The 24,106-nt window shown below is 38.1% G+C and overlaps 1 protein-coding gene across 8 annotated transcripts in view; it reads left to right on the top strand.

Moving 5' to 3' along the window:
• The window catches only part of ATG4C (autophagy related 4C cysteine peptidase), a 90,654-nt gene extending 78,348 nt beyond the window's left edge, over positions 1-12,306 (top strand). For all 8 annotated transcript variants that reach the window (XM_081484945.1, XM_081484946.1, XM_081484947.1 and 5 more), the window contains one exon: positions 11,156-12,306. In XM_081484945.1, coding sequence (XP_081341071.1) covers positions 11,156-11,323 — 168 coding nt within the window. In that variant the 3' untranslated portion in view covers positions 11,324-12,306. The remainder of the gene's footprint in view (positions 1-11,155) is intronic.
• The last annotated feature ends 11,800 nt before the right edge of the window (positions 12,307-24,106 follow it).

Below are 24,106 nucleotides of genomic sequence, written 5' to 3'. Positions count from 1 at the left end.
GTCCCTTTAGCATTTTTTATAGCGTTTTAGTGGTGATAAACTCTTTTAGCTTTTATTTATTTGTAAAACTCTTAATATGTCCTTCAATTTTGAATGATAACTTTGCTGGGTAGAGAATTCTTGGTTGGCAGTTTTTTCCTCTATGCACTTTGAATATGTCATACCACTCCTTTCCTGGCCTGTGAAGTTTCTGCTGAAAATCTGCTCATAGCATTATGGGGTTTCCCTGGTACAAAATAAGTTGCCATTCTCTTTCTGCTTGTAAGATTCTCTTTTTATCCTTAACTTTTACCATTATTGGAGAAGAAAATGACAACCCACTCCAGTATTCTTGCCTGGAGAGTCCCAGGGATGGGGGAGCCTGGTGAGCTGCCATCTATGGGATCGCATAGAGTCAGACACGACTGAAGCGACTTAGCAGCAGCAGCAGTTTACCATTATAATGTGACTGGTATGTTTTCCTTTGGGTCCCTCTTATTTGGAATTCTCTGGGCTTCTTAGACCTGGGTATCTGTGTCCTTTCCCCAATTACGGAAATTTTCAGACATTATTCAAATAACTTTTTGGTCCTTTCTCTCTGTCTTCTCTTTCTGGAATCACTATAATCAAAACAGTATTCTGCTTGATATTGTCCCAAAAGTCCTTCAAGAGATCCTGTCTTCTTTTAATTATTTTTTCATATTGCCACTCTGTCTGGATGTTTTCTATTGCTTTGCCTTCTAGATTTGTGTTTCTATTTTAAAGCCATTCTGCTGTTGAACCCCTCTAGTGTATTTTTCAGTTGTTGCAACTTCTGTTTGGTACTTTCTTATATTTTCTGTCTTTTTTTTGAAATTCTCATTTTGCTCATCCATTCTTCTCCTGAGATCATAGGATCCTTATGATGATTGCTTTGAACTCTTTATCAGATAGGTTGCTTATCTCTGTTTAAGGTTTTGGGGGAGGGATTTGCTTTGTTCTTTGGTTTGGAACATATTCCTCTGTCTCCTCCTTTTGCCTGTTTGTCTGTATGTATTAGGTACAATGGCTGCCTCTCTGTGTCTTAAGGAGTGATCTTATACAGGAGCTGTACCATGTGGCTCAGAAATGCACTCTCCCCTGGTTACCAGTGTCAGGTGCTCGATGGGAGTCCTTTGTGTGGGCTGTGTGCCTACCAGCTGTGATAGGACTGAGGCTGCTGTGTGGGAAGGGTTGGTCTCAGGGCCCTTGCCTGGCCTGATTGTGACTTGACCATTGTGCAGGGAGGGCAGAATTTAAATTGTTTACCTACCCCAGTTGTGGCTCAATATCTGCATGGTGTAGGTAAGGATTGGTTAAAGTTTTGTATTTGTGAGGGGTGGCTGGAGTTCAAGGCACTTGCCTGGCTCTTTTGTGGGTCAGTTGCTGCGTGAGTATGGTGGGGCTGGAGGGTTTGCCTAGCCATCTTGTGCCTTGACTGCTGTGCACCAGGGCAGGACTCAGGGTGCTTACCCATCCAGGCTCTTTTTGGGGTACCACCTGGTTTATTCTTGATACACCTGTGTTGTTGAGTGCATACTGAGACCTGTCAGTGTTTCAAGGAGAGGAACCTCATTTAACACCTAATTTCAGGCTGACTGGGTGCCAGACCCTCAGTTAGCAGCTTTTAAAATATGCAGCCAAATGCAGTTTTGGGTCTGGGTCTTGTTCTGATGGATGGGGCCATACACGGTAAATCTTTAATCCAATTTTCTGTTGATGGGCAGGGCTGTGTTCCCTCCCTGTTGTTTGAGCTGAGGCCAAACTATAGTGGAGGTAATGCAGATAATGGCAACCTCCTTAAAGAGGTCCCATGCATGCACTGCTACACTCAGTGCCCCCCATCCTCAGCAGTCCACCGCCGACCCATGCCTCCGCTGGAGACTGCTGGACACTCACAGACAAGTCTGGGTCAGTCTCTTGTGGGGACACTGCTCCTCTCTCTTGGGTCAATCTCTCCCAGGAGGAAGCTTCCATAAGCCTCTTATCCTTATCTATCAGAGGGCAGACAGAATGAAGACCACAATCACAGAAAACTAACCCCAACTGATCACATGGACCACAGCCTTGTCTAACTCAGTGAAACTAAGCCATGCCATGTAGGGCCACCCAAGACGGATGGGTCATGGTGGAGAGTTCTGACAAAACGAGGTCCACTGGAGAAGGGAATGACAAACCACTTCAGTATTCTTGCCTTGAGAACCCCATGAACAGTATGAAAAAGCAAAAAGATAGGACACTGAAAGATGAACTCCCCAGGTCAGTAGGTGCCCCATATGCTGCTAGAGATCAGTGGAGAAACAACTCCAGAAAGAATGAAGAGATGGAGCCAAAGCAAAAACACCCAGTTATGGATGTGACTGGTGATGGAAGTAAAGTTCGATGCTATAAAGAGCAATATTGCAAAGGAACCTGGAATGTTAGGTCTATGAATCAAAGCAAACTGGAAGTGATCAAACAGGAGATGGCAGGAGTGAACATTGACATTTTAGGAATCAGTGAACTAAAATGGACTGGAATGGGTGAATTTAACTCAGATGACCGTTATATATACTACTGTGGGCAAGAATCGCTTTTAAAAAATGGAGGAGCCATCATCATCAACAGAAGAGTCCAAAATGCAGTTCTTGGATGCAGTCTCAAAAACAACAGAATGTCTGTTCGTTTCCAAGGCAAACCATTCAATATCACAGTAATCTAAGTCTATGCCCTGACCAGTAATGCTGAAGAAGCTGAAGTTGAATGGTTCTGTGAAGACCTACAAGACCTTCTAGACCTTTTTTGGGTGACCTAACACCCAAAAAACATGTCCTTTCATTATAGAGGACTAGAATGCAAAAGTAGGAAGTCAAGAGATACCTGGAGTAACAGGCAAATTTGGCCTTGAGCTACAAAATGAAGCAGGTCAAAGGCTAACTGAGTTTTGCCAAGAGAACACACTAGTCATAGCAAACATCCTCTTCCAACAACACAAGAGAAGACTCTACAAATAGACATCACCAGATGGTTGATACTGAAATCAGATTGATTATATTCTTTGCAGCCAAAGATGGGGAAGCTCTATACAGTCAAAAACAAGACCAGGAGCTGACTGTGGCTCAAATCATGAATTCCTTATTGCCAAATTCAGACTGAAATTGAAGAAAGTAGGGAAAACAGTGCACTAGACCATTCAGGTATGACCTAAATCAAATCTGTTAAAATTATACAGTGGAAGTGACACATAGATTCAAGGGTTTAGATCTGATAGAGTGTCTAAAGAACTTTGGTCAGAGGTTCATGACATTGTACAGGAGGCAGTGATCAAGACCATCCCCAAGAAAAACAAATGCAAAAAAGGCAAAATGGTTTTCTGAGGCGGCTTTACAAATAACTGAGAAAAGAAGAGAAGTTAAAGGCAAAGGAGAAAAAGAAAGATATGCCCGTTTGAATGTAGAGTTCCAACGAATAGCAAGGAGAGACAAGAAAGCCTTCCTCAGTGATCAATGCAAAGAAATAGAGGAAAACAATAGAATGGGAACGACTAGAGATCTATTCAAGAAAATTAGAGATACCAGGGGAGCATTTCATGCAAAGATGGGCTCAATAAAGGACAGAAATGGTATGGACCTAACAGAAGCAGAAGATACTAAGAAGAGGTGGCAAGAATACACAGAAGAACTATCCAAAAAAGATCTTAATGATCCAGATAACCATGATGGTGTGATCACTCACCTAGAGTCAGATATCCTGGAATATGAAGTCAAGTGGGCCTTAGGAAGCATTACTATGAACAAAGCTAGTGGAGGTGATGGAATTCCAGTTGAGCTATTTCAAATCCTGAAGAGGATGCTGTGAAAGTGCGGCACTCAATATGCCAACAAATTTGGAAAAGTCAGCAATGGCCCCAGAGCTTTAAAAGGTCAATTTTCATTCCAATCCCAAAGAAATGCAATGCCAAAGAATGTTCCAACTACTGCCCAATTGCCCTCATCTCACATGCTAGCAAAGTAATGCTCAAAATCCTCCAAGCCAGGCTTCAACAATACGTGAACTGTGAACTTCCAGATGTTCAAGCTGGATTTAGAGAAGGCAGAGGAACCAGAGGTCAAATTGCCAAAATCCATTGGATTATTGAAAAAGCAAGAGAGTTCCAGAAAAACATCTATTTCTGCTTTATTGACTATGCCAAAGCCTTTGACTGATCACAACAAACTGTGAAAAATTTTTAAAGAGATGGAAATACTAGACCACCTGATCTGCCTCCTGAGAAATCTGTATGCAGGTCCAGAAGCAACAGTTAGAACTGGATATGGAACAACAGAGTTCCAAATTGGGAAAGGAGTATGTCAAGACTGTATATTGTCACCCTGCTTATTTAACTTATATGCAGAGTACATCATGTGAAATGCTAGGCTGGATGAAACACAAGCTGGAATCAAGATTGATGGGATCAATATCAGTAAACTCAGATGTGCAGATGACACCACCTATATGGCAGAAACCAAAGAAGTAAAGAGCCTCTTGATGAAAGTGAGAGAGGAGAGTGAAAAAGTTGGCTTAAAACTTAACATTCAGATAATTCAGATCATGGCATCCGACCCCATCACTTCTTGGCAAATAGATGGGGAAACAATGGAAACAGTGACAGACTTTATTCTTTTGGGCTCCAAAATCACTGCAGATGGTGACTGCAGCTATGAAATTAAAAGACGCTTGCTCCTTGGAAGAAAAGTTATGGCCAACCTAGACAGCATATTAAAAAGCAGAGACATCACTTTGCCAACAAAGGTCTGTCTAGTCAAAGCTATGGTTTTTCCAGTGGTCATGTATGGATGAGAGAGTCGGACTATAAAGAAAGCTGAGAACCGAATAATTGAAGCTTTTGATCTGTGGCTTTGGAGAAGACTCTTGAGAGTCCCTTGGACAGCAAGGAGATCCAACTAGTCAATCCTAAAGGAAATCAGTCCTGAATATTCATTGGAAGGACTGATGCTGAAGCTGATACTCCAGTACTCTGGCCACCTGATGCGAAAAACTGACTCATTGGAAAAGACCCTGATGCTGGAAAAGATTGAAGTCAGTAGGAGAAGGGGATGACAGAGGATGAGATGGTTGGATGGCATCACCAACTTGATGGACATGCATTTGAGCAAGCTCCAGGAGTTGGTTATGGACAGGGAAGCCTGGTATGCTGCAATCCATGGGGTCGCAAAGAGTCAGACATAAATGAGCGACTGAACTGATGCACTTTTGTAGAGCCATAGTCAGTAACTGCTGGACTCCAGACCAGGAGATTTGATGGTGTCCCTTGGATGACAGTTACAAAAAGTGGGGCTCTTGACAGTGTCTAAGCTCCATCATGGGGAGTCTTGCTGAACTGTAGTGAGGCTACAGGAGTGCTCAGAGATGGTGTCTCCCTGCCTAATTTCCCTGGGAGTGCCTCTTTGCCTGTATATCTGTGGGTTCCTAAAGCCTGTCCCTTGGGATGAAGCTCTACTTAAGTAAGTAGGCCTTTTTACAGGAAGACAGGGTAGTGTTTCAGTCTCCTCTCTATGTAGAACCCTGGTGGTGGTGGCCTGTGAAGAACTATGTGTGTGTGTGCTAGTTGCTCAGTCGTGTCCGACTCTTTGCGACCCCTCGAACTGTAGCCCACGAGGCTTCTCTGTTCATGGAATTCTCCAGGCAAGAATACTGGAGTGGATTTCCATTCCCTTCTCCAGAGGATCTTCCCAACCCAGGGATCGAACCCTGGTCTCCTGCATTGCAGGCAGATTCTTTACTGTTTGAGCTACAGGGAAGTGTCTCAGTTCAGCTCAGTCGCTCAGTCGTGTCCGACTCTTTGTGACCCCATGAATCGCAGCACGCCAGCCCTCCCTGTCCATCACCAACTCCTGGAGTTTACCCAAACCCATGTCCATTGAGTCGGTGATGCCATCCAACCATCTCATCCTCTGTCATCCCCTTCTCCTCCCGCCCCCAATCCTACCCAGCATTAGGGTCTTTTCCAATGAGTCAACCCTTCGCATGAGGTGCCCAAAGTATTGGAGTTTCAGCTTCAACATCAGACCTTCCAATGAACACCCAGGATTGATCTCTTTTAGGATGGATTGATTGGATCTCCTTGCAGTCCAAGGGACTCTCAAGAGTCTTCTCCAACACCACAGTTCAAAAGCATCAATTCTTCAGCGCTCAGCTTTCTTCACCGTCCAACTCTCACATCCATACATGACCACTGGAAAAATCATAGCCTTGACTAGACATACTTTTGTTGGCAAAGTAATGTCTCTGCTTTTAAACATGCTATCTAGGTTGGCCATAACCTTCCTTCCAAGGAGTAAGCGTCTTTTAATTTCATGGCTGCAGTCACCATCAGCAGTGATTCTGGAGCCCAAAAAAATAAAGTCTGACACTGTTTCCACTGTTTCCCCATCTATTTCCCATGAAGTGATGCGACCAGATGCCATGATCTTAGTTTTCTGAACGTTGAGCTTTAAGCCAGCTTTTTCACTCTCCTCTTTCACCTTCATCAAGAGGCTCTTTAGTTCTTCTTCACTTTCTGCCATAAGGGTGGTGTCATCCACATATCTGAGGTTATTGATATTTCTCCCGGCAATCTTGATTCCAGCTTGTGTTTCTTCCAGCCCAGGGTTTCTCATGATGTACTCTGCATATGAGTTAAATAAGCAGGTTGACAATATACAGCCTTGATGTACTCCTTTTCCTATTTGGAACCAGTCTGTTGTTCCATGTCCAGTTCTAACTGTTGCTTCCTGACCCGCATACAGGTTTCTCAAGAGACAGGTCAGATGGTCTGGTATTCCCATCTCTTTCAGAATTTTCCACAGTTTATTGTGATCCACACAGTCAAAGGCTTTGGCATAGTCAATAAAGCAGAAATAGATGTTTTTCTGGAACTCTGTTGCTTTTTCGATGATCCAGCGGATATTGGCAATTTGATCTCTGGTTCCTCTGCCTTTTCTAAAACCAGCTTGAACATCTGGAAGTTCACGGTTCACATATTGCTGAAGCCTGGCTTGGAGAATTTTGAATATTACTTTACTAGCATGTGAGATGAGTGCAATTGTGCGGTAGTTTGAGCATTCTTTGGCATTGCCTTTCTTTGGGATTGGAACGAAAACTGACCTCTTCCAGTCCTGTGGCCACTGCTGAGTTTTCCAAATTTGCCATTGAGTCATCCAAATATGACTCATCCAAATATTGATGACTCATCCAAAATTGAGTCATCCAAATATGACTGAACATAGTAAGGGCTAAAAGTTCAACTACAGGGATTTAAGATTGAGTAGTGAGGGGACAGAATGGAATTATCATCACATGCACATTTAACTTAATTCAGTTCAATGATATGTGTTTGTCCATGTGTACTTTTTATTTCATATTGTGCATTGTTATATACCACACTGTATTGTACACTTATACATGTTACTAAACATGGTTGTGTACACAGAATTACGCATAACACCCTTTAAATAATTTAAAGACTTTTTGAAGGTAATTTTTTACTGTATTTGATTTTCACATTAAGACCTGACTTTAGAACCTAACCCCTACATAATATGTACCTCCATTGTGGTCAGCATGGACCACGTAGGTACAGGCTGCTGTGTGCTGGGTCTGATTTGACAGTTGTGGTGGCAGAGACTTGCAGAAGAGGTTCTGGGCTGGGGAGGAGTCATCTGGTTCTCTTCCTGTTCTTACTTTACAACTGCTAGCTTTATGATGGAAGAAATTACTTGATTTTTGTCCTCCAACTTTTTCCTCTGTAAATTCTGAAACCCATTAATTTAGCACATAGGAAAAATTATACAAAGTATTTGACCTCTTAAAAAGACATTTATGATTTGCCTTTACAACAATAAAGCCTCTTCAGTGTGTCTTTAGCTGTCTTATTAAACTAGAACAGAAGACTTGCCTGTTCTAAAGTTATTGTTGAGTAAACTACTGAACTGCTTTAGAAACATAGCTATGGAATGGTAAGTCCAGTTAGCTTAAATTAAAAAAAACAAACAAACAAACTTGATTTTCTCCTCACTGTATAAGAAATACATATTAGAAATTTTGGAAGATAAAAGTATAAAAAAATCACCACTAAGTCTTTCATTCAGAGATAACTGTTAATATTTTGTTGTATTTTCTTCTAGACTTCTTAAAGTATGTATTTAAAATTATTTTAACAAAACTGAGATTAAATTTTATATCTAGTATTATATGCTATTTTTCCTTTACCATTATATAATAGTTATTTCTCCAAGTTATTAAATAACTTTTATTATCTTTATTTTGTATATTATCTCAATTGGTATAATACCCCAAGTCATATAGGTAACCTAATGTGGAGTTTTTTTGGTATAGATTTTGTATTATCCATTATGGAGGGACCTTAATGTTTTGACAGTGCATCCTATTTTGTAGTGTAAAAAAGAAAACTAAACTTTTCCCTTCTGATAGACGTTCAAATCAATGATTATTCTTTAAAAAAATCTGAAAAATTCTTGATATGGTGCTTAGAACTTTGAAAGGCTTGTTGATAAGGCAGTGTCTCAGTAATTCATTTTCAGTTTATCTCTTTTTGCTGTTGCTGTTATGTCATCTTGGAAAAGCAGTTTAAATCCTTTGGGTCTCAATTTTCCCATTTATAAAATGAGAATAAGCTAGATAATTTAAATCTCCATTGACATTTTTATTTTTATTTGTCCTAAATTTACTTCTTCCTATCATATCATGTTTATGTTTGTTAGGTTATCACTTAACATTGCTCAACTCAATTGTGTGTGTGTGTATGTGAAAATGCATGTGTGTGTCTGTGTATATATATAGAGAGAATCACACAGTATATAGTGTATGTAGTAATTTTCTCTTGTCTGGGTGTACCACAGTTTATCTACTCATCTACTGAAGGATATCTTTGTCGTTTCCAAGTTTTAGCAATTATGGATGAAGCCACCAAAAACATTGTGTACAAGTTTTTTTATGGTATAAGATTTCAGCTTATCTAAATAAACCAAATTTTCATTTCTACATTTTTTTCAATTTATTTTTCATCTTCTAATCTTTAAAAATGTTTAAAGTAAACCTAGAAAAGTTAGAAAATATAATTCTCAAAGCCTGAATCAATAAATATGTATTTATTTCAAAATAAATGTGGAAATGAAAAAGTAGGATTTCAAAAAGTATGTGCATTTTATAATTAAAGGACTGGGAGTTCCTTTCTAACATTTTGCCTTGGGGCACAGATTTGAAGTTTAGTTTAATGTACAACTAATAAACCTAAATGACTTAATTCTTGATTTTGCAAGAAAAGATGAAGAGATGATAATGTTAGCTCTGCTACGTTGAATTAAAAATGATGCAATGATACCTGCCTACTAGATACTGGACTTTTACAAGTGACATTAAATGAATATAAAATGATAACAATTTTGGCTTGTATTCCAGCCATTGGCTGGAGGTGAAAGATGCCTGATCAGATGCCAGCTCCCTCTGTCTCTTTTTCATTTCCACATTTTTGCCCTTCTCTCTCCCATTTTTTTAGAATATAAATTAAATAAATTTGAGAATAAAACATAGGAGCACAATATGAATTTATAGGATCAGATTTTCATCACATCTAGCTTTTTAAGTACTTGATTGTTTTTAAATGGTTCATTTTCATTGTTAGAAAATGTATTTCATATTAACTGTCTCATTGAAATATTTTAAATTTAACATTGTATCATATCCTAGGGCTACATATTTATTTTAGCCTTGTTTCAAGAGAATCTGTAAATGTAACATATACGAATTTGATGAGCTTTCATTTGAATATCAACATTTGGGAGAATTTAGTTTTTGCTGCTAAAATTATCCTTAAACAAGTTATATTTAATTGATCATGATTAATGATGTATAAATACTATTGATATTTTTTCAGCATTCTTTGTAACCCACATAAATTTTTCAGAATCCTTCTTATAAGCCCTGATTACCTATAGAAATGTTTATTTCTATAAAAACATCCTTCACTCAAAAATTTTTGTTCACTTCTAAATTAAAATTGGTTTAATTTTTAAATAGACTGTTTAACAGAAAGATGTAAATGGTTTAGAATGAGTTATTGGCTTGTCAGTGAATCCCAAATTGACAGAGGTTATATAAAGGTTGTTGGTGTTCCCACAAAATTCCAGATATTACTTATTTTACTTCCATATTATATAACATAACTTTAGAAGGTAATATGTCAAGTGTGGATTATTGGAGTATATACAAACACAGTTTTTATATTGACTAGATTATTGCAGAAATATATTTTTTAAAATGGAAATCTTTGAAAAGACTAAACTTATTATTTTGGTCTTTTAAATAAAACTTATGTATTTTAAAAAATAACTTTTCATTGCTTTTTGTCATCCTAACTTTTCTCTGAGGTAAGGAGATTGGATATCTTTTGCCCAGTTTTATAGATGATACTCAGGTAGAGTGATTTGTCAAAGGGAAGTCGCTCAGTCGTGTCCGACTCTTTGCGACCCCGTGGACTGTAGCCTACCAGGCTCCTCCGTCCATGGGATTCTCCAGGCAAGAATACTGGAGTGGTTTGCCATTTCCTTCTCCAGGGGATCTTCCCGACCCAGGGATCGAACCCAGGTCTCCCGCATTGGAGGCAGACGCTTTAACCTCTGAGCCACCAGGGAAGTCACAATTTGTCAAAAGTCACATCAAATTAAGTTGTAGAATTGAGATTAGAGTGGATTTTTTGACTTAGTTTATTTTTTTTTCTGTGTTATGATACTAAACAGTCATTCACAGTATTTTGCCATAATCAGTGATACCATTTTGTTTCACTGTCTATTACAGAAGATAATCTTCACTCACTAGTAAGTCTTCAAACAATGTGACTTTGGGGGCTTGGAGTAGGAATGATAATATACTTATTTTTGATTTGATATATTATTGTTGATGGTCTAATCCTAATGAGGAAGTAGGTATTTAGCTGTAAATAAACTGTACAGTACTGGTCAACTTTGTCTTTTAGCCAGAACAGTAAAGCAGTAGCACTGGATAAATGTAAATGAGAGATGCTAACAGGAGCAGTTCAGGGCTAGAACTTTAGATTTCATCATGTGGTCCTGCTGTGCGCTATTGCATCCAATAAGGGATTCTTCTGTACTTTCTGTTACAGATGCTGAATATTTCTTCTAAGGAGAAATATCCCTTATTTACTTTTGTAAATGGTCATTCCAGAGACTATGATTTTACCTCTACTACAACCAATGAAGAAGACCTTTTCTCAGAGGATGAAAAGAAAAGAATAAAAAGATTTAGCACAGAAGAGTTTGTCTTGCTGTGACAATTAGCACATTTGTGCTTGATGAGAAGAAATCCTTTGAAGCTGGAAAAATGAAGAGAAACAAGTACATTCAAAACTGGTTTATTTTCACCAGTATGTTAATTTTATATGTTCTTTTAAACAAAAGAGCATTTGAAAATATACACATTTTAAAGATATTTTTCTGAAAGAGAAATGATTTGGTGAATCCTGATTTCTAATAAATATTAAGTGATTCTGACCACATTCCTATTTCCCTGAAGTTCTGCTAATGATAAATCTACCTTAACTGCAAGTCTTCCGGTCTTCAAATTCTTCCACCTGGGTCCACTGTTCTCCTGAAGGTTTTGTTCTATTGGGCCCCCCAGATGGCATCACCCAATAGTTTCAAAAGCTTCAGTTTGTACTAACCACCAGAAGACCAGAGAATGAATCTTCAGTGCTGCGTAAGCCCCCTGATATTAATGCAATTGAAGGACACTTTGGGATGTATCTTGATATATTAAATAGTAATTTTTAGCTATGATATGATACAGTTATGTAAGAATTTTGAGTTAAGGTAATACTTAACAGTATGATTTATAATGGTTCCTTATTTTGCCTGCTGTTGAGCCTTCTCTGAGGAATAAAGGTAAAGTATTGGTTTCCCCACAGATTTAAAGGTTATATTATTAATAATAACTACATCTAATCAAAGCAGATAAAGGCAAAATTGTTTGTTTCCTATCTCAAAAATTAAATTTATGGAAACTTGACTTATTATACAGTTTTGAAATCTAAAGATAAGTACCAAGAAAGCTATCATTAGATGTTCTTCTATGTGATTTTTGCTATTTGTATAAATCAGTGTAGTGGTGTTTAGAACTGAGACCATCTATAAGGTAAAATCTGCCTTAAGTGTATTATGTATTACTTAAAGGCAAATTTGTAATAATAAAAATATGAGTTACTATTGAGTCAGGTTTATAAAGTAAGTACTTTAATAAAGATATAAGAACATAAAATGCCTTTGTTTTGGTTTTAATGGGATTATTTTAATCCTTTCACTTGAAAAATCATTGTCTCGAATCCTGTTTATTTATAATGAAGGCAAATATTGTTGCTTTGAAAGCAAAATATTAACTTATTTTATGAAGCTTCCATGTTTTAGTGTGAAAAGGTGACTCATAAAGACATAAAATTCTATATCATTTAAACTCATTGATTTTTTTTTTTCCATGAGGAAGCCTGTTTGTTAGGTTTAGAGTAGCATGCAAAACTGAAACAGAGAGTGGGCAGATAGATTGCTGTGGTATGCCCGATGAGAGAGATCAGGTTTGGCACTTCCCAGTGAAGATAATTTATTGAATTGAAAAAACAGTCAGAAATCTAAAATTTTCCTTTATCCTAGATGAAATATGGACAAGTTAAGTCTAGTACTGATTTTCCTAGTATGCAAAAGTAGTGTAGGTACAAGAAGCCAGTGGTACACCCAGTTTTATACAATGCAGCTTTATACACGATTTTATACGCTACAGTTCCTTCATCTAAAGTATTGCAGTTTGTTATTACTACATACCTGCAGTAGTCACAGGATTCTATCAATATAACAAACACATCAGATGAGAGCACCATATCTTCAAACGAATCAGAGCTGATTGTAAGTGTTCTCTTACAAGAACCATATACAAGCTTAGAATTAGAGGATAGCATTCTGTTATTGTCACAGCATATTTGGGGATCATTTTTAAGTAGAAATTTGGAATGAGACAAAATTACACCTGGACAAAGTTGAGGTGAGAGGAGGCAGAAACTTCCTGTACATTGAATTATATTGAGGATACTCAGAATATTGCACAGGCAAGACAAATGTTAAAATACAATCATTCCCATGTCTGAGAATAAATGGTTAGGATCAGCAATTATCAGAATAATATATGCATAAAAAGCATTCAACCAATATGTATGAATGAATGCATGTGTTCATGGCAGTTGAGAGATAGACTGATGGATAATCTTACATATTAATAATAAAACAATCAGCTTCAGCAAAGGGCCAGCCAAAAGTTGTGCTAATCTTTTATTGGAAAGGCAGCAACAGCACTACATTGTTAGAATAGATGTTTCAGACTTTGTTTGGACACAGACTTCATTTCAAGTTCTGACAGCCAGTAAACTCAGTCAGTAAAGCTATTGGATGATCTCTTTCAGCCTGGAATAAAAGGAAAGTAAAAAAGGACAAAATTCTAAGACAGGTGTTCTGTTAGAATTATGATAGAAGGATCCTCCATTTGGACCTCAATATTAAGATACTAGATTTTACCATTAACATTTCAGAAATGAATTTTTAAAATATTTGATGTGACTTTTTGGTGGTGAAGGTTTCTTTGCTCTCTTCTTCATAAAATTTGACACTTTGAATCCCCTTTTGTCAGTGTATTAACTGGCAACAGGCAATCTTGAGAGTCATCATCTGTTGAATGACTGAATGGAAAGATCCTTTATAGTGTAAGCCTATCCAAAAGAATTTCCCTGAGGTATCCATTTTTCTGTTTTTACATTAAACCAACCCCATTAAATTTGTATTAGTGAGAAGACAACTTCAGAGAATTAAAATTTAGGTCACTTTTCTATTCTGTTAACCTGTGTGCTTAGTCGCTTCAACTCTTTGGGACCCCATGGACTGTAGCCCGCCAGGCTCCTCTGTCCATGGGGATTCTCCAAGCAAGAATACTGGAGTGGGTTGCCATACCCTTCTTCAGAGGAACTTCCAGACCCAGGGATTGAACCCAGGTCTTCTGCGTTGCAGGCAGATTCTTTACCAGTTGAGCCACCAGGGAAGCCCAAGAGTACTGGAGTGGATAGCCTATCCCTTCTCCAGGAGAATTTCTGGACCCAGGAATCGAACCAGAGTCTCCTGCACTGCAGGCGGATTCTTTACCAGCTGAGCTACCAGGGAAGCCCGTTAACCTGAGGGCTTAGCATTGTCCAAGGACAAACATATCTAAAATATGCATATGTGAATATCTTATTTTTAGAAGAATGGAGACAAAAGAGTAAAAATAACTTATCTGTATAGTCTGTCTAATTTTAAGTCAGAAATCTCTATTTTTTAGAGATCTCTAGTTACTTTCTATTATTCCGTGCCAGAAAGTGCTGTATTTCTGGTCAAATCATACTAATTCAGTCTTTTTTCATTTCCTTTTCTCCACTGATTTCTTTGCTACTAGGAGAAAGTTTTATTTTCATGGTTTATCACAGTTCACTTTCAGTAGCTTGCATTGTACATCTGTGTCTTGACTATTTTCATACACAGTCATAAAAACACTGTGAAGGATTTTTTCCAAAAACAGGACACAGTAGGAAGAACAGATAATGAAAAAATGCTTTGAAAATATTAAATCACTATATGAACTTATATTGAAATAGACACAAGATAAGGAAGATACTGAGTATTTAAAATAATAGTGAAATTGAAGCAAGATATCCAGAATATATTGATAGAGGCAATTTCTTAGGATAATGGATTATTATTTTCTATAAAAAAGAAGAGCAATGTCTTTCAAAAAATTTTAGGAGAATAAACACTTAGCCAGTGATATTTATTATAGCCTCAGTATTGTCAATCAACCATACTTTAATAGTACTATATTGTTCAGCATTTAAACTGAATATCTTGAGGTACCAAATTGAAAAGTTCAAACATCAAACCAGGAAAAATTGGAAACATCCTGGAGATCAAACCCAGTCAATCCTAAAGGAAATCAACCCTGAATAGTCATTGGAAGGACTGATGCTGAAGCTGAAGCTCCAATACTTTGGCCACCTGATGCGAAAAGCCAACTCATTGGAGAAAACCCTGATGCTGGGGAAGATTGAAAGCAGGAGGAGAAGAGGACAACAGAGGATGAGATGGTTGGATGGCATCACCAACTCAATGGAAATGAGTTTGGGCAAACTCTGGGAAATAGTGAAGAACAGGGAAGCCTGGCGTGCTGCAGTCCCTAGGGGTCACAGAGTCAGACATGATTGAGTGATTGAACAACAAATTGATTCTAAAATGTAAATTTTCTATCATTTTATAGTTTGAATCTTCAGTCAGTTTAGAAATCTTTAGCATTTTTGTGTGATTTTCATGATTATACAAAAACTTCCTCTTTGCCTATAAACTTTGAAAAATATATTTATAGTCGGTATTGTAGACACATTTTTGAATTAGCATTTTCCTCTCTTTCTTTCTTACAGTCCTCCTCAACATTATTGGGGGCAAGCAATGGCCCAAAACATTCACAACTACTATAAAATTTCACTTATCCTCTCACAGTAAGAAAAATATGCTAAAAGTGGAGAATACCTATCTGTGTTAGGTAGAAAAATTATTGTGCCACCCTCAACCAATTCCTCCAGAAATTGAGAAGCTCAGTCTTCCCCTATTTTAAGACAATAGTCATTAGATACTGGTGTCATTCAAGAATGAATCACAAAAAATTCTACAGAGAATTATCTTTCATTTAAGTTATTAAAAAATAAGTATAAATATAATACATATTTATATTTTATACTCAGATAATATAATAAGAATTGGGAATTCATGGGTTTTAAAAGAAGTAATAAGCAAGAAAGGTAAACAAAGGAAAATAAGAAGTCCAATAGAAGTCTGATAATTGAAAGGATGAATTATTGATGGCAAGTTAGTGTGTCTAGGCAAATACACCATACCAAACTGATACAGATTAAAAATATGAATTAAAAAGGCTTGAAGGCTGGGGCTGGGATGATTTAAAATTTGGTATAGACATTGGAAGAAAATAAATAATGATACCGAAGGGTAGATACGTGGCTTCCATGTTGCACAACTAATGAATGGGACTTCCTGGAATTGTACAGTGTGGCATTCTTGTAGCTAACATCTACATGCGTGCCTGCATGCTCAGTTGTGTCCGACTCTTGGCAACCCTGTGGACTGTAGCCTGCCAGACTCCTCTGTCCATGGGATTATCCCAGCAAGAATACTGGAGTGGATTGCTCTTTCCTACTCCAGGGGATCTTCCTGACCCAGGGATCAAACCTGTGTCTTCTGTGGCTCCTACATTGGCAGGTGGATTCTTTACCACTGAGCCACCTGGGAAGCTCTAATATCTACATACTACTTGCTAATTTACACAGGACTGTTTTGATCTATTAAGTTGTGTTAAATTGAACCTAAGATGGGGAATTAGACCTGGGATTAGAGACAATTAAGCAGTCCTGAGACTTGGATGATCTCATAATGGCACAGATCAGGAGAGTCCACAGTTAGGACTCTCATTAGTTATCAAAGTTTTAATGGAGAGATACCTGGGTCAGGAAGATCCACTAGGGAAGGGAATGGCAACGCAATCCAATAATCTTGCCAGAAGAATCCCATGGACAGAGGAGCCTGGTGAGCTACAGTCCATGGGGTCGCAAAGAGTCGGATACGACTGGGCAACTGAGCACATGTGCAGGCACACATCAATTATTTCCAAGAAACTTTAAGTAGATGTCATAGAAAAAAAAATCCACCTACACTTCTGGTACCTCAACTTCACTTGTCTATATTCTCTTCTTTTTTGTGATTAATAAGTTGAATTTTGATACTTATTTTTAAAATTTAACTGCATTCTATTTGATGGAGAGAGCCACCACTTACCAGTCTTTCAACTTTTTATTTGTGCAGTGACGTTGTTTCTCTGACTTGCCTTGTAGTCCTACCTGTGTCTTGTGTCTGGTTCCTAAACCTGACCCACTGACTTAGCAACTAAACAACAGCAATGATTATTTATATATTAATTATGTGAAATTTGACACCTACATTTCTACCATGTGTTTTAGCACTTTCATTTTTGTATTTTCCTGTCTTGTTTACAAAATAAGGGGAAATGGAATGTTAAGCTCTAATATTGTGTAAGCTGCTACACAAAGATCATGATATTAACTGGCACACAGCATCAGCTCAGAGCTCATAGTGCTTCTTTGTCAGCTGATGTTCCAAAGTCTAACTTTTATATTTAAGGTCATTTAGGAGACAAGAACAGGTGTTTCAAAAGTAAGACTTTACATATTCACTTAATACTACTAGTTTGGAAAAAATTATGAATCCTTATATTTAGGGAAAAACAGATGCTTAATTTCTCTGTTGAGCTCCAGCGGTACACCATGGAGATGGCACTAATGAACTGGTTAAACTAGAATCAGACTGGCTCTCCTCAAATTGAGACTTTAGCTCTTACTAGCTACGTGCGTGTGTGCTAAGTCGCTTCAGTTGTGCCTGACCTTTTGCGACCCTGTGGACTGTAGCCCACCAGGCTCCTCTGTCCATGGGATTCTCCAGGCAAGAATACTGGAGTGGGTTGCCATGCCCTTTTCCAGGGGATCTTCCTGACCCAGGGATCGAACCTGAGTCTCTTACATCTTTTGTATTGGCAAGCGTTTCTTTGCCAATAGCGCCACCTGAGAAGCCCTACTAGCTACATGGCCTTGAGCAAATAATTTAATCTCATCTAAAAATATGAATAATAGTAACTATCACATTGGGCTGTCATGAGGATTAAGTGGAGAGGAAACATGCAAAAACACATAGTGAGTACTCAGTAAGTGTTAACCTTTAAAACAATTGTCAAGATTTCATTCATCTCTGTCTTAAGATTTGGAAAGGCTTTAAGAGTATGCTTTTTTTAAAACTGGCATTGAAGAAGAGTTAGGGAAGAAAAAAAAACAACCTAAAACTTCTTAATTCCATTCCAGTATTGAGTGTCAGGCTCTGCAGAATACCTTGAGGTAATAAAAGTGACATTTCTTCTGTCAGGAAGCTTAGAAATTTACTAAGGGTGGGGGAAATACACACAGAGAAATGGCCATGCTTTGTAGGGGAAGAGAAGACTTAAAATAGAAATTCTCTCACATAGAATTGTATTTTGTTTCATAAGAGTGCTCACAACTGGTTATGGAGATTAGGAACATCTTCTTGGAAGAGGCAGCATTTGAGATGAGCCCTAAAAGTCTGATATATATATATATATATATATATATATATATATATAGACAGGGACAAAGTAAGTATTGGGGCTAATAAGGAAACAGCACAAATCCCTTGGGGTATGTTTGAGGTACATGCGGCCAGTTTTGGTTGTTCTACTAACCAGGGAGCACTAGTGGCATTTAGTAAGGGGATGATGATAATAAACATTCTGCAATGATGTGGCTAGAAGAATAAGTGATAAGAATGAAACATATGTCAGAGCTATATTACTGAAGGTCTTGAGGGTCATGCTGAAATTTACATGTAAGTAGGTAGATGCCTTTGAGTAGGAAATGGCAACCCACTCCAGTATTCTTGCCTGGAAAATTCCATGGACAGAGGGCTTGGTGGGCTGCAGTCCACGGGGTCGCAAAGAGTCGGACATAACTGAGCACATGTGAGTGAGGTGGATGCCTGGGAGAGGGCCACAGGTGGAAGGATGCTATGATGAAAGGAAAAACGGGTATAGAAGTCAGAAGGACTGGGGTTTAGTTCTAACACTTTAAAATATGAAGATTTAAAATTGGAATATGATTCCTCAAGCCCTACCCTTCGAGACTGTTTTACTTTGATTAATTCTATAGTCTATGGATGAAATTAGTAAGTTTAAATGGGGCTGAGGAAAGGTCGGTCATTTAACGTAGAGGTTCTTAACCTGATGAACCCATGAGTAGAATTCAAGGGTCTGTGAACTTGGATGCGAAAAAAAATTACATCTTTATTTTCACTATCATCTAACTAAAACATAGCATTTTCTTCCACTAAGAATGTAGGCAAAAATATATAGTAATATCAGCAGTACCCAGGACTTTGTCACTGGTAGAAATCATACATTCTTTCATGATCTTTGTTGGTATGGTTACCTTGAAATATTTATACTGCTTTGATATTACAGTTAGGACTTGCTGCTAGGACTTATTAATGTATTGATAAAGAAGCAAATCAATTATTTTATATCACAAATTTTAAAATATTTTAATAACTATTTCCCAGATAACCATGTACATTTCATTTCTGTTTAAAAATATTTCATTGAGAATGGGTCCATAGACTTTACCAGACTCCCAAAGGATTTAAAGTGAGGAAGTGGAACAAACAGAATGATAGAAGATTGTGTGGATCATAGGCAAGGCTTGAAAAATGGAGTTGGAGCATTTTGGTGTTGAAGTAAATGGATGCAATCAGGAGGAGGGGGTGCTCTATGCAGCACCTGCAGGCAGGAATGCAAGTCAACCCCACCCCAGTGGGAGCTATTCAGATGGAAGGAGGAGTTTCCGTTGGTTGAATTTAAATGAGAATTAAGTATTGCCAATTGATGCTTTCGAACTGTGGTGCTGGAGAAGACTCTTGAGAGTCCCTTGGACGGCAAGGAGATAAAACCAATCAATCCTAAAGGAAATTAACTCAATATTCAATGGAAGGACTGATGCTGAAGCTCCAATACTTTGGCCACCTGAAATGAAGAGATGACTCATTGGAAAAGACTCTGATGCTGGGAAAGACTGAAGGCAAAAGGAGAAGAGGGCAGCAGAGGATGAGATGTTTGGATGGCATCACCAACTCAATGAACAGAAACTTGAGCACACTCCAGGAGACAGTGAAGGACAGGGAAGCCTAGTGTGCATCAGTCGGTGGGGTCGCAAAGAGTCAGACACAACTTCGTGACTGAACAAGTATTGCCAAAGAAAAATTTGAATCAGTGTGAAGAGAAGACTCAATGGACATGAACTTGAGCAAGCTCCAGGAGTTGGTGAAGGACAGGGAAGCCTGGCGTGCCGCAGTCCATGGGGTCGCAAAGAGTCGGTTATGACTGAGCAACTGAACTGAACTGAAGAAAAAATTAATGATTGCAATGATGATAACAATAGCAACAGCTGTCATTTATTAGATACTAAGTATTTTATAAAAATGTATTATTTCCTTAAATCTACACAAAAATCCTGGGAAATTAATTATTTTTATTACCATCATTTTACAGATGAAGAAACTGATTTGTCAGACATGGTAGCTTGCCAAGTTAGCACAGCTGATAATTTGCAGGGCTGGGGTTTAAACCTCTCGTGATTCCAAAGGCTTTAGTTTTCCCTGGAAGGTAGTGAGTTAGTGGCTCAAAAGAACCTAGGAAGTGGATGCTAGTGAAAATGGCCCATAGAGTGAAGGAGGGTTGAGCTGGATGGGGACAAAAGTGGGGCTCACCATGGAAGAGAAGCCTTTGATCTAACATAGCCAGCATTTTGGAAAACTGGGATTAAAGACATGGACAGTTTGCTGCTACTGCTGCTGCTGCTAAGTCGCTTCAGTCGTGTCCAACTCGGTGCGACCCCATAGACGGCAGCCCACCAGGCTCCGCCGTCCCTGGGATTCTCCAGGCAAGAATACTGGAGTGGGTTGCCATGGACAGTTTGAGGAGGTTGAATAAGAGATGAGATGACACGTGACAAACTGGCTTATATTTTACTGGCTTTGTGAATCAGGTTCCTGTTGTTTCAGAAACTGCTAAATAGATGGGAAGTTTATGTAAGATGCTCCTTTTCTCTCTTCCCTTCACGTAGTGTACATCCTGCTCACCCTGAGGTGAAGAGTCTGATCTTAGTAGCCTTATGAAGTGACAATTTGAGCCTTCTCTTCTTTGCCTGGCCTTCAGACCCCAGTTTTCCAGAGACCACAATTGAGAAAGACCTTTTGTTACTGTACAATAGAGGGAAAACTCCCAGTGGTAGAAAACAGACTGAGGACTTTGCAAAATATAGCAAGTTCATGTCTGCTAATATGTTAAGTTATTTGGCCTCCCTAGTTTAAGTAGTGATTTGTTGTTTTCATGCTAATACAAATTCTTGTATTAATAGGAGCATGGCCCTGGGTTTCTTCATCCGCCTGGGAAAAAATTACTTGTTTGATGGTAAACAAAGAACAGAAGAATTGATTCACTGTCCTCATTTTAAAAAAAGATGGTATGAAGCAATAGTGGAATAATTTTAATTGTAACCCTCTAACACATGCAATCAGTAAGATCATTTGTGTTCTGTTTTTAGGAAATGGAGTATTAAAGAGTACATAGTGCATTAGAAATGCAAAACATGACCGCATGTTCTCAGGATTTTGTCAGTGTTACATGAAAGAGCACTTGTATTGGGATGCTCAGCTCTGAGGGTATTCTCTGTTCAGTGTGTATTTACAGAGATGTATGAATATTTGATTAATGAGTCATGGTCTCTGGAGAAATTTAATAACTGTATTGCTGTACAAAGCCAGGCCCTTAACTGTTAACACAGCTGCCAATAATGTCATTGACACTGCAACCCTTTCTGAATCTAATATATTCTGTGGAGTAAATTCCTTGGTCAAAAAAAGATCTCTGAGAGACATTATTCAGTTATCTGTTTTGAACTTTACTCAATTTACAGGCTCTGATTTGTAAAGATTTTTCCAGTGAAAACAAGCAGTGATATGGAAACTTTAAAGTGACCTATTTTAAATGGTTACTTTTCCCAGAAATTAGTTGAAAAATCATTGGTAAACAAAAAGCAATTGATAATTCTCTTCAAGATTATCTGTCAGGGATTCAGCGGTAATGTTGTCTTGCTTATCATACAAGAAATACCTACAAGAAGTAGAAACATGAGATACATTTATGATGTAGATATAGATCTCAGACCTATTTGCATGCCATAATCTACATTCATTATTAAACATAATTTAATGCTTTTTCAGGAATTATGGAAGGCTAATTTATCCCTTCTTCATCTATTTTTCTGTTTTTAATATCTGTGGAGAAATCAATTCTAACTTTCAAAGTTAGATAGGTATTTTACTATTGTTACCTCATTTAACTGCTTGGGTAACAGGGAGAAATGTCAAAAAAAGATAAATTTAGTGCAGAAGCTTTTGCTGGAAGCTGTAACTGCAGGTGAGAATTATCCATGCTATGCAGAATTTCCTGCAACACTTCTCCTTAGGGCCACAATGCATTATAGCAGACGTATAATGAAGCTGCTATAAAATCTCTGGTAATTAAGGGGGATTTGACAGTAATTGCAACAGTGAATCAACTTAATTATTACCTGCTTCAAAGAGAGCTAACCTGATGTTATAATCTAACCTTTTCTACTTTTAAAATGGGAGATTAAACAAGTATATGTAGCATTTAAGAATTAAATCTGTTGAGATAGAATTGCATTAATATACTTCTAATATACATTTTATGCACATGTACACATCAGCCTCTCAAGGAGAACTAGAATTAGGCTCTCTGTCATCCTCTGAAGTTATCTGGTATGCTCTGAAGTTATCTGGTATGCTCTGAAAATTGAACCAAATCCACATCTCTGATTCAAGTCTGCTTCTCAAGCCCAGACAGATTTACCTTGATTATGCTTTACCTGACTTCCCCAATATAAAGGATGCTTTCTTAATATTAACATGTAAAGAAAAGAAACCCCATTATTATTATTACTGTTTGCATTTAGATGACTAACTCTTAGAATCTCAAATCTCATCAAGAGCTACAAGCAAGCTGGTATGAAAATAAAGATGTAGAATTAGCTGAAAACTCTTGCATAATTTGGTATAGTCAACCCTAGGTACAAAGAACAAGACACCCAAATCTCAACCCAAGTTCTGTCAGTGGTAAAGCTTCTTATAAACTATATTCTCCTGTTTCCTGTAGACTGCTGTCTTCTTTCTCCCAGGAGTGGGGATGGAGAAAGATAAAGAAGTCAATGCGATTTTAATGAGTTCATGTCATATACCATGTACTATCAAGGACTTAGAACAATTAATACCTGGTTCCATAATTATGGTTTGATCCCCCCACCACCACATACACTGGCAGACTGCTCCTCTCTTTTCTGCTTGTAAGTCATATATTCATCAGCTTTAGTTTTACCTCTAGCCATATGAATTCTCTATAATTATAGAACTTTAGGAGTGTTGTTTGGGAGTGAATCTTTTTGTACAGTTTTGTGTTTGCCTTATGTGGAGACCCAATGATAGACTGGCTCATCTCATAAGAAATGATCGATTAGGCATAGATTTGGTACAGTTTGGGATGGAACAGCCTTACCTCCACTCTGTTTGCCAGTGAACCAGAATTGATTCTCCATCTCGGGCAGCAGGTCTGCTGAGCAGGCTTCGATCATTGATCTTCATAAGATTCTTCTGGTATGTTGCAAATTCAGCCTGTATTCCCCGAAAGAAGATTGAGAACATGTGTTTTATACCTTGTTTTCTAATGTTGCTTCATACCACTAACGAGATTCCCAATATAGGAACCAAATATGTATGGCTAATAATGAATAACTTATTAGGAAAATTAAGCAAAGTGAGTTCTAATTTCAATTTGGTTACTGATTTGGGAAAAATTGTCTAGAACTTCTTTTCCCTTGGAGAAGGAAATGGCAAACCACTCCAGTATTCTTGCCTAGAGAATCCCATGGATGGAGGAGCCTGGTAGGCTACAGTCCACGGGGTCGCAAAGAGTCGGACACGACTGAGCGACTTCCCCTTTTCCCTTTCTTTTCCCTTTATTCCTTTAGTAGACTGAGTTTCAGCTATTCCATGGGATTTCCTAAAACCCAATCCACTTGTTTGTCTGTTGGAAAACTTTTGCCAAAGCAGAAGCTCACCTAAGGAGTGGCCTTTGTAAAGGTAGTTAGTACAACTTTCCAAAGGTGATTTTGTGATCAGTGATCCTCCTGTTCCATGCGAGCCATGGTTGTCTTTAGTTCATGCTCATAACTTCTAACTTACCAGGGATCAATGATTTATGTAGGGTCTATCCCTCAAGT

The sequence above is a fragment of the Giraffa tippelskirchi genome, chromosome 5, assembly GCF_054371585.1.
Source record: "Giraffa tippelskirchi isolate mGirTip1 chromosome 5, T2T-mGirTip1v1.2.pri, whole genome shotgun sequence".
NCBI lineage: Eukaryota > Metazoa > Chordata > Mammalia > Artiodactyla > Giraffidae > Giraffa > Giraffa tippelskirchi.
Note: the sequence above shows the minus strand (reverse complement) of the source record. Positions and strands in the feature narration are given on the sequence as shown.